The sequence below is a fragment of the Parasteatoda tepidariorum genome, chromosome 2 (genome assembly GCF_043381705.1).
Source record: "Parasteatoda tepidariorum isolate YZ-2023 chromosome 2, CAS_Ptep_4.0, whole genome shotgun sequence".
Lineage (NCBI taxonomy): Eukaryota > Metazoa > Arthropoda > Arachnida > Araneae > Theridiidae > Parasteatoda > Parasteatoda tepidariorum.
Genome location: NC_092205.1, coordinates 96,623,624 through 96,635,868, shown reverse-complemented (window position 1 = coordinate 96,635,868; position 12,245 = coordinate 96,623,624). Strand labels below are relative to the sequence as shown.

The 12,245-nt window shown below is 31.2% G+C and overlaps 1 protein-coding gene across 1 annotated transcript in view; it reads right to left on the bottom strand.

Moving 5' to 3' along the window:
* LOC107440271 (uncharacterized) overlaps positions 1–10,735 on the bottom strand; it is a gene marked incomplete at its 3' end in the record, with an annotated part of 21,159 nt that extends 10,424 nt beyond the window's left edge. Inside the window, 7 exon segments of the mRNA XM_043055258.2 lie at positions 1,202–1,405; positions 3,097–3,159; positions 3,684–3,797; positions 6,421–6,551; positions 7,824–8,121; positions 9,953–10,105; positions 10,628–10,735. Coding sequence (XP_042911192.2) covers positions 1,202–1,405; positions 3,097–3,159; positions 3,684–3,797; positions 6,421–6,551; positions 7,824–8,121; positions 9,953–10,105; positions 10,628–10,696 — 1,032 coding nt within the window.
* Between the last annotated feature and the right edge of the window lie 1,510 nt (positions 10,736–12,245).

Sequence of the window (12,245 nt, the reverse complement as noted above, 5' to 3'; positions counted from 1 at the left end):
TATATATATATTCTATATTTATAGTATAAAATAGCACGAATTAAATTTCTGTCATCAGCAGCTCAAAAATAGAAGTTGATAAAAAAGAAGAATAAAATGATAGTGAAATTAAATGAATCAGGAATATTATTGATAAATAGAAATTCGAACTTGCTTAAAAAACAGTAATACAGTGAAAGAGAAAATAAACACGTCGAGAATGTAAACCAGCCGACCGGCCTGTGTAGGGGTTAGGGAACTGCCCTTGCATCAGAAAGGTTCTAGGTTCGAATCCCGGGCAAGGCATGAATGCTCTTTACTATCTGTCCTTACTGTACTTCAGTCCTTACTGTGGGAGCAACGTTGGCCCACCTAATATGGTGCCCCTGAAAAAGTGGCCAACAAATCTGCCCTTCAGGTGCCTGTATGACCTGGGTCATTAACCAGGTGGGCATTGAGAAAAAAAAGAATCTAAATCAAAATTAATGTATCAAAATTTAAAAACAAGTACTAAAAAAAAGGTTGCATAACAGTAAATAATTTAAGTAATCGCATAAATAAAAATCGAGTACTTTATAATGAACAACATTAAAACTATATATAATCTGCTCTGAATTTTAGGTTAAATTCAAATGACAATGCTACTTTTTATATTACTTTCAACAGTTTTAGAACAGACAGGCAGGCTTACATTTTGATAAACATTTCAGTGATAAAATATCTTATTCAACTTGAACTATTTTATTCTTATAACTGTCGTTGAACAGCGGACCCAATTTTTTTGAGTTTAAGACAACTAATGTTCATCTCCGTAGCCTTGTAATTTTGAACCTAATCCAGAAGACAAGGGATCTCCTGGATCAATTATTGGGAGAAATTTGCCTTTGTGGAGGACTTCTTGACGGAACTAACATGCATTTGCGTAACATGAAGAGGAAGACCACGAGAACCTCCCACAGTTAGTCTGACGGCCAAGGGACTCTAACCCATGATCCGTCTACCACTGAGGATATTTTATGTCAGCACTGTGGTCGGATGTTGATTAGCCGGATGCTGATTAGTATCGATCAGCCATCGGAGGGATTCGAACCAGGTTTAACTTATTGGAAGTCGAACGCTCTATCCCCTGAGCCATCACGGTTTAAGAATAGTTATTCAAGAAACTTGGTTTGAATCTATATATTCCCACAATTTATAAAATTAAGATTTATTTCTATCTTACCGGCATTGCCATAGGTTTAGCATGCATCTGTTGACATTGCTGTGCTAAAGTAGCAGCTTGAGGATTATATACTGGACCAGCCATCGACTGATAGTGCTGCTGAGCAGTAGGCATTCCATCAGAGATAGGAAACTTTTCTGGTTGAGCTGCAACAGCCTGCGTATTCACATCATGAGGTGTATTGCGAGGTTCAGTAGACGATTTCTGGAAAGAAATCAAGCGATATCAATCTAATATAAAAAGTAGTTATCTATGCATAATAATAAACGCTGCTGTGTGTGTGTGTGTGTCTGTAATCACAATATATCGCCCCAGAAGCCTCGCCCAGGCACGAAACTCGACACATAATTGTGTTTTGACATAATGAAGAAGTATTTTTTTTCTTTTTCAAAAATTTGGATTAGTTTTTTAGTTATCAGTCATTTTGTAAGAAAATCTATGCTTTTTCGTCTTCAAAGAGCCATATTCAAAAAACTATTAAAAAATGCATATACTTTTCTCCACTCTTATAAATGTATGCTATAGCGAACCTTACAATTGAAATATTAATTTTCGTCAACTTAAACCAATAATATATGAAGGAATTAATAATTTAATTGTAAGGTTCGCATTAGTTTACAATTATCAAAGTGGAGAAAAGTTTAACTTTTGTATTAAAAATGTGGCAACATATTCGATAAGTAAATAGAACGCTTCGCTTTGATATATTTGTCGCTGTTCATAATTGTTATAATAAGTTTTTCTTCTTCTTTCCACGCTCTATTTTTTTTTCTTAAGCGAAGACGATAATTTTTGTAGCGGTATAGAAATAGAAATTGATACCATAAAAAATTGTATAGAAATAAGAATTGATACCATAAAAAATTAATTCGTTTTCGTGTTCTTTTTATGTATTTAGCATTTTAATTTTTTTTTTCTTAAGCGTTGTAGCTATATAATTTCAAACATCCTCAAGAGCTATAACACATCTGCAGCAGAACTGGATATGAAGACAAAATTGCAGGACAGGAACACTTTAATTGTCCACTAATCTTCAGATTTCCTGCTATGTTTTAAAAAACTTTATTTGTGAAAACCTTCAGCGTGGCGGACAGCTGGCCGCCTTAGGCGGCTAGTAAATAATAAAAATAACCAAATCTACAAGGATGAAATTTAAAATCAATTAGGGTTTTAATGGTACAACCGAATTTTGCTAACAGCAAGACCTCAGATTAAGTGATAAGCTAACTGCTGTGGATAGTTTTAAAATTTGCAAACTCGTTGAAAATATCAAGTGCATTATATATTATAGTGTTAAAAGAATTCTTCAGTGAAAGTTGCAAAAATTCACAATTCAAAAATTTTAGCAGATCGATAAATTTTGCATAAAATGAGTACACACATGTTGTATTTTGTTTCGAAATAATTGCATGATATATTGTAAAATTTGTCCTGGTTTGTCAACTTTTTTTTTCTTTTCAAAATAAGAAAGGATCATTTTAAACTAAAATTGACCATGAAAAAGCATTTTCATCATTATAGTTTGAATAACTTTTTTGATGTCTTGACTATCATTTATGTCATTAATTAATATATTTGTGTCAATATAACCATGCTCAGTCCCCTCCAGCATAAGGTTGTAGCAGAGCTCAACCATGGCTCTATCTGTTAAACGTTAGATGGCGCTACGCGCGCCACTGACAAAGAACCACAACTTCAACTTCGAACTTTGGCGACATATGACGCCACTCTCTCTCCTGAATGCACAATCGAAGCACGCACGTTGCCGGGGGCCGTGCACCTATGTAACATTTTATTTATGCGTAACCAGGAAATTACTTTTATTAAAGTTTATATTTGTTTAATGAATTGTAATGATGGTTGATGCATTTAACATTTTGAGAAAGGGATATAACCTTTTTGGTTTTAGAATCTCTACCTTGGAGACTACGTCGATTTGCATAATTGTTCATCTGGGGCTGTAAAGACACAAGAGCTTAGTTTTAAAAAAAATAATCACATGTTAAACATATTTGCATAATAACTTATATATGTATTAAAAAGCAAATGAATTAAGGACATTTTTCTAGTCTTTTTTATAATTAATTTATTTTCACCTAACAATTAATTTCTCATTTAAAAAGTAAAACATCAAAATTATTAATACTTCAACTCAATTCTTAAACAACAAAAGAAGAATCTCTACAGAAATTCAAGCAATATAACCTAATCCTTTGCTTACAGCTGCCACAACTAATTTACCAGAATGTTAAGCACAAGCAGAAGGTTAAAATAACAGCTTAATATGTATGCAAAGAAAAAAGTTATTTAAGTTAAAAACAGTATTAAACCATATTTGAACCATTTTTAAAACCATATTTGTTGAATTGTCTTAACATCCTAAATTTTAAAAAAAAGTCAACACGTAATTTTTCAAGTTCAATTAATTTTTTTAAGTTTTGTAATCTATCAAGCTTATTATTAACGGAAATATGAAACATACCATTCTAGGTACTCCTCTTTGTGCAAAAGTTGGCAAAAAGTGATCTCGGAAGTTAGGCATCACAGGCATTTGTTGCACCTGTCTGTTGACTTCGTTCAACTTCTGTATATGAGCCTATGAAATAAGAAGTATATTAATTAAAAGTGTTTGAAATCTTATCTTAAAAATGGTTCAGTCAATAATGCAGTATTTTTTTGATAGAGTTATAACAGACATATTTCTTACTGTAAATTCATGTCCCTCACATATGTTGAAAAATTGAGAATCGTCATCACTTTAAATCAAAGGTTCCCAAACTTTTTTTTCTCGTGGACCACTTTCAAAGTTTTACTATTTTCGGTAGACCCCCTGCTGTTACATTTCTACTGTATTCCAAAAATTCCAAAAAAATATCACCCTAAATTGGGGGTGCTAAGAAGAAAAAAAAAGTAGAGGCACATTTTCTTGTGTCCTATTTATTAAAATAATACTTGTGCTAATAAAAAATTAATGCACATTTATTATTACAAGCAATCAACAATTGACAAAAAATCAACAATAAACTCTGAAATGTAAATCAACAATAAAAAATAGTCATACTTTTAATGAGACGGATGTAGTTGATGAATTGACAGCAAATTATCAATATTTGGCTTCAGTTTTGTAAGAAGTAATCTCAAATCTCCCCGTTCTGTGATGTTCAATCTGCTCCCTTTTTTTTGTTAACAGGTTGGTAACGGCACTAAAACTTCTTTCGACAAGATATGACGAGGGAAACGCTATCAAAAATTTTCTCGCAATTTCCCACAGCCCAGGATATTTTTCGGGGATTTCTGCCTGCAGCCAAAAAGTTTGATAGCCTTTTTTAAATTTCACCTTCAGTTCCTCGTTGGTGCTGAGCTCAAGTAGCTCCTCTTGTAATACCACATTCGTCTCTTCCGTTTCATCAAATGGGGTTATGATCCATGGTGGTATTTCCATCGTCAGAATATCTTCAAATCTATTTTTGAAGTCATCATGCAGGGTATTTAAATGCGAGCGAGCGCACGGGCGGCACTTTGCAAGTCTCGACATGTGGTTTACACTTGTACTATTATCTATTGTTCTATTCAATTCTGTGTTTGAACTGAGTCTCGAATATTTTTGAGTACATACCTAGTGAATGATGCTATCTGCCTACGCTGATAGGTAAATCCAAGCCAAAATTTTTGTTCTTTATTATGAAAACCAGAAAATTTTTCGTGGACCCCCACTTACAACTGGTGAACCCCTGTTTTCTTTTCAAGTCTACATGGACCCCCGTGTGGTCTCCTATGGACCCCTGGGGGTCCACCTGGACCACTTTGGGAACCTATGCTTTAAATTATCATCTTTAAAAGCAAAGCCAAACAGTACATATAGGGGCAAAATTTACTACACCTAATATTTCTCAGAGTGAACAATATTTCTGACCTGAGGAATTTCTTATTCTTACTTTTGAATAATTAGTTCTAATTATATATATATATATATATACCTACACACATGGAGTATCAAAATTTATAATGAAAAACAATAACAGCTAAATTTAAATATTGCGCACCATTTAAGTGCAGAACTACTTCCTCTTGCATTTTACCATACAATGGACATAATAAAACTATTTTTTATTTAAAAAACTTTTAGCATACAAATGCTGTAAATTTAGGGACCATATTATTTCTGCTCTTTTAAACTTCATTTTAAAACGACAAAATCCACTTAAAACTTAGCTTAAAACAATCAAAGAAAAGGTGATTATAAATAAATGGTGTTTAAAACATTGAAATTACACCCCATGTGTATATTCAGGGTATCTGCTACATTTTAGATTTTTAAATTCATGACTTTCCACGAATTTTTCATGACTAAACGAAGTTACTATTTTCTCCGACAATAACAACAATAAATTTAAAAAAGCATTATAATAACATTAATTGAAATGATAAGTATAACCAAAACTCTATAAATATTAAGATACTCTGTATCGTAATATTTATAGATTTGAAATTTAAAAAATAGAGTAAAGAGTTGAAGCAATAAAATAGCTGAAAAAAAAAATACAAAAGCAAATAATTTTCTTCTTTTTTCTGCTGAATTACATTCTAAAGATACTTTTCTTGTTCACCGGAAAGGAAAGAAATACTCCCGATTTTTCTGTTTTCATTTCGGAATAAAAAAAGTTTCGCCAATGACTGGCTTGCTTCAGTTAGAATTTTAAATTGAAAAAAAAAGTTTAAAAGAACACCATAATTTTTGAAGAACATGATAAAAACATTTTATGTTAATCAAATATGACTGTGAGTGGGGATTTTGTCATAAATAGTTCAGATATTCGGAACACCATGAAATGGGCGGGAAGGGGGGAGAATCCATTTCAAAAATTAGATTTTTCGGTGACCTAAATCCATAACTTTTCCTGACAAATTTTGTTAAATACTGAAATCCATGACTTTCTAGGTGCGCGAAAACCCTGTATATTATAGAAATTAAAATTTGAACAGTTTTTAATTTTTACAAAAATTTACAACAAACAAGTTTACCAAATATATTCTTCTTAGTCAAACATGTTTCGGCTATTTAAAGCTTTACAGAATAGGACATACACAAATTTGATGATGCTTTAAAATATAATGCAACAATAGTGCAACTCTTTCTCCAAAATTCCTATACCCACACAACAAAAATATTAAAGATGCTTTAGTAGAAAATTAACACTAAAACAAAATGAACAATATACTTTGTTTTTAATGACATCTAGGTTTGGCAAGTTCTGTGGTTTTACTAAGGACGATGGCTGGCATTGTAATTGAAGAAGAAAATCCCTATCATATTTTTTCTTCCCCTCGATATTTACAGGACTCCATTGATCTATAATGAAACACACAGTTTATAAACACATGATTTCAATTTACAAAGGATAATTACGTAGCTGCCTACTAGATCCAGTAGATTTTTAAGAAATATAAATGTCCTGATAACTGTTGCACAACATAAATATTTTACATTTTGGGAATTTTATTAAAATAATTTTAATTATAGTTGACACTATAAATAGTCTGCAATATTTTCCATTCATGATTGACATGAAATGTACTTAAATTTCAAATATTTCTTAATTTGTTAACTTATAATTTTGAATACTAATAAAAAAGTAATTTCATACCCACCAACCTCTAGGGAAAAAAATCCAGATGATTTTATACGGTATAAATTTGAAAGCAAAATTTGGGAATTGATAATCAAAGACTACCTTTTTTAATCTGAGATCAATGAGTGTGGCGCAGAGCCTTCAGCCTTACTTCCCCTCTCCTATATTCAACGGACTCCTCTGAAGCACGCTTCTTCATAGTCTGACGTCAAAGTAACACCCTCAGTGGAGTTGGCGAATACTTTGAAAACTACATTTTAGAACATCGCTGCACAAAAGGTTCGTAAGCACCAAATTTGACGATGTTTTATTATTTTTCCAAAAGAACGGGACAAATTCGGAAGATTTTGCTCTTACCCGGAAAAAGGAGGAAAATCCGGAAGAGTTGGCAGACATGCAATTTATTATTAATAGTTGAAAGATTTTTTTAAAATTAGTTTAAAAAGAGAATTCTGAAAATTTTAGAACCAAAAAAATTAAATAAGCTTTAAACTGAATATTATAAATGAGGCTCGCCTCATTATGTATTAGTAATATTTATTTAAATATTCAAGCAATGAATTGTGCAAAAATTCTATTTCAATAGGGATTTTTTTTTTGAAGAAGTTTACTGAGTTATAGGGAATTTTCTAAAATATGCAAAAACCAGCAGTCTACTGGTAAATCCAGTAGAGTTGGCAGCCATGTAATTAGTAACAAAAGAATCAAATCAGAAAATGAATTCAATTTACAAAAGCAAAAAAGGAGACAAAGAAGTAAATAAATAATTAAAACATTAAACCAAAATGAAAAAGCACCTAAAACCAAATTTGCTTTATTTAAGTTAGAAATTCAAACAAACATTAATTCCGTAAAAATTAAAATATATATGTGTGTTTGTAAGACAGCACTTCTTCACTGAAGAAATGCTGTCTTACAAAAACACATATGTATTTTAATTTTTACAGAATTAATGTTTGTTTGAATTTCTAAAAAAAGAATAACACACACACCTTCTTTGTAGCTATATTTTAGTTTGTTTGATTGTTTAGTTTTATTCTGTGCTGGATCATTTACATTTTTTTTGTCTTCATTTTCAGTTGTAGGTGAAACTGACAATGAATCACTCTGCTGTTCAACTAGTGAGATATCACTCTGAGGTGAATTATCAGAAAGTATTTCTCCAGGCAGAGGAACAGTACTAAGTAATTCACTATCTACAATTGCAGCAGGTAAAGGAGATAGTGGCTGCTCATCTGCTTGACTTTGAGGGACTGTTGGAGCAGTTGAAACTGACACTGCGCCAACCTCCTGAAATTAGAAGAAATTTAGTCAAAAATAGTCAGACACTTAACAAATTAAGATTATCTGAGTCTAGTCTTAGTGAACAAGCCATGTTGCAAAATTTCTGAAAGACCGCTTAGCTTTAGAAATTGAACAGGATAACCGACCGATTAAAAAACCTTTTTTTTCCTTTTAAAATTTTTTTAAAATTTAAAACAAAAAGGTAAATAGTCAGGGTGCATAGCCAGATTTTTCAACAAAAAATAAGCACTTTTTAAGAACTCAAAAAATACTTTTAATCACTTACCAAAATAAATCATAATTAGGAGGTGCAGTAATACATTTTTTTCCATCGTTTTAAGTTCTTAATTTATAAACATACAATCAATATATTTAAAAGCATTTTCAAAAACTTTGCATTAGAGGTGCACAACCTATGGCCTGAGGGCCACATGCGACCAGTCGACTGTCTATGTGCGGCCCGCAGAAACTTCAGAACACAATAAAACATTTATTTTGGTTTTCGTTTAAACATTATAAATTTCATTCTATTGAATATTTAATACAAATTTATATTACTCTATAAAATGCGTATTTTTTTTGTAACTCATACCGTATCATTTTTGTGTATTCATTCCGTAAGCTACTTTATGGTTAAAATTTATATCCCCTGCCCCTAAATATTTATGTATGTATGTATATATGTATGTATGTATATATATATATATGCATGTATATATATATGTAGAGGATGAGATCCATCTTTCATCCCCTCCGCTGCCGCCATGATTCCAGCGTCACAACTTCCCCTCACCACCGTCTCTCTCTTTTTTTTTATCCAGAGACACACTCTTCGTTTTACTGCTGAACAGTGAACTGAACAGCCCAGACTGGCTGCGATAACAGGGCATAGGCCCACATCCCTTGAACTGCATAGCCCAGACTAATAGCCTATGTGTTAATAACCGGGGGTGAGGGCCCATGTTTTTGAAATTTCATACTTTTTTCATAAACTATTCATATCTAATCACATATGTAAATACTTCATTTTGTTATTAAATGTTTCCATCATCGAAAAAAACTGTCTTTCCTTTCCAAAACACCACACACACACACACACACATATATAAATATTTGATAAATTAATTACTGTGAAAAATGGAAAAAGTTTTTTAAAAAATGTATCAGTTTTTTTTAAAGTTTTAATTAAATTCAAATATTTAAAACTATTTTAGTTTTCAGCAAATATGTTAAGTTTACCGATAAAAATATTTCTACTAATGTTTAGATAAAAATAATCATGTTTGCCGATAACATGACTAAATATGAGTGCGGCCCTTCGTTAATCTACCTGCTGTGCAAGTGGCCCTTCACTCAAAAAAGTTGTGCACCCCTACTAGAGAAAATTGTGAAAATCATGAATTTTTTTGTAATTTAAAATGACATTCTCGCTGAACTCAGTTCAGTAGACTCACTTACGGACTCGCAAAGTATTTCATCAAACTTGTAAAATAACTGGCGCTTCCATACGCTTTGGACCGACAGTACGCTGAAATGGATTGTGGTTGAATGAATTAGGAAAACTTTGAATAAAACAATGTGAAAAGCACACTTTTGCACAATACACGGCGAAAATCGACACGTTAAAGAAGAAAATCTGATTTTCGAAAAGGGAAAATTAAGCACTTTTTAAAAACACCTAATGAAGAAAGCACCTTTAAGGGCTTTTAAGTAACGGGAATCAAAAATAAGCTCCTCTAAAAATGCTATGCACCATATAATTGATTATCCCAGAAATTAATTATCTTACCAACATGCAAAATTCTTTACATTAAAAATACAAAACAATCAAACATACAAGATCTATCTGGTCACTAGCGGCATCTTGCTTGTACGAAGGTACATTATCAGCTTCATGAAGTTTAACATTTTGAGAAAGGGATATAACTTTCTTGGTTTTAGAATCTCTTCCTTGGAGACTACGTCGATTAGCATAGATGTTCATCTGGGTCTGTAAAGACACAAGAACTTAGTTTTTTTAAAAAAAATAATCTCATGTTAAACATATCTGCATAATAGCTTATATATATATATATCAAAAAGCAAAGGAATTCTTATGGACATTTTTTTTAAAATTGTCTTTTTTTTAAAATTAATTTATTTTAATCTAACAATTAATTTCTCATTTAAAAAGTTAAACATCAAAGTTATTAATACTTCATCTCAATTCTTAAACAACAAAAGAAGAATTTTTACAGAAATTCAAACAATATAACCTAATTCTTTGTTTACAGCTGCCACAACTAATTTACCAGAATGTTAAGCACAAGCAGTAGGTTAAAATAACAGCTTTATGTATGCAAAGAAAAAAGTTATTTAATTCAAAAACAGTATTTTTTTTAAACCATATTTGTCAAAATGTCTTAACATCCTAAATTTTTTTAAATGTCAACTTTTAATTTTTCAAGTTAAATTAATATTTTTAAGTTTTGTAATCTATCAAGTTTATTATTAACGGAAATATGAAACATACCATTCTAGGTACTCCTCTTTGTGCAAAAGTTGGCAAAAAGTTATCTCGGAAGTTAGGTATCACAGGCATTTGTTGCACCGGTCTGTTGACTTCGTTCAACTTCTGTATATGAGCGTATGAAAAAAGAAGTATATTAATTAAAAGTGTTTGAAATCTTATCTTAAAAATGATTCAGTCAATAATGCAGGATTTTTTTGATAGAGTTTTAACAGACATATTTCTTACTGTAAATTCATGTACCTCAAATATGTTGAAAAATGGAGAATCGTCATCACTTTAAATTATAATCTTTAAAAGCAAAGCCAAACAGTACATATAAGGACAAAATTTACTGCACCTAATATTTCATAGAGCGAACAATATTTCTGACCCGAGATAATTGATAAAAAAAATAATAATAACAAAAATTCTGAAATCACAGAAGCTTAAAAGATAATTCGCTCTAGAAATGTTTTTTCTTTCATTGTTTGAAAGAACACCATAATTTTTAAAGAACATGATAAAAACATTTTATGTTAATCAAATATGACTGTGAGTGGGGATTTTGTTACAAATAACTCAGATATTCGGAACACCAGGATTCTAAAACCAAACTTTTTTGGTTTTAGAATCTCTACCATGGAGACTACGTCGATTAGCATAATTGTTCATCTGAGGCTGTAAAGACACAAGAACTTAGTTTAAAGAAAAAAACGCATGTTAAACATATTTGCATAACTTAGATATAAATATTAAAAAACAAATGAATTGCTATGGACATTTTTCCAGTCTTTTTCTTTTTTTTTTAATTAATTTATTTTCACCTAACAATTAATTTCTCATTTAAAAAGTAAAACATCAAAATTATTAATACTTCAACTCAATTCTTAAACAACAAAAGAAGAATCTCTACAGAAATTCAAGCAGTATAAATCAAGCAGTATATGAGTGTCTGGTAAACATAAACTCTAAAGATAAAGAACGTAAAATTATAAAACATCAACAAGTATCAAATAATGGCGCTGTACGCGCCGATCTATGATCTTAATCTGCAACTTTGATTAAAAATTTCGATCATCATCACAAATGAAACTTCGATTATTATCATAAGAAACTTCGATTATCATCACAGACTTCTAAATTGTAGTCAGTCGTGAATTTATTTCAGCAGAAGCATATTACCCGAGGCCATGGTGTTCCGTTGATTGCCGATGCACATTACTGGGGACTGTACTTCAGTGTAATCTATATATATATATTTCTCTTACACGGCGATAAAAAAAAGCTTTATTACAAGTCCCCGAATGGCAACGCTAGAAAATAGTCCAATGATTGCCGCTAAAAATGTCACATGCCAAATCTAGCTAAGATGGCTCAACCTTTTAAAAACGGAAACTGAACTAACCAGGGAGAGCATAAGCTAGGCAGAAGTCTTCGTCGATAGATCTCTATTTTAGTTTTTCGTCGAAAGCGTTTTTTTTTTTCTCGAATTTATGTATTACGAATTTATTTGACAATTTTTGATTTACATCACGAATTTATTTGTTTTACTAGAATTTATTTGTTTATGCAGGTTTTTCTATTGCAATTCACTTATTTCAATTTTTAATAGACTTAATTATAGCCGAAATTTGAACCT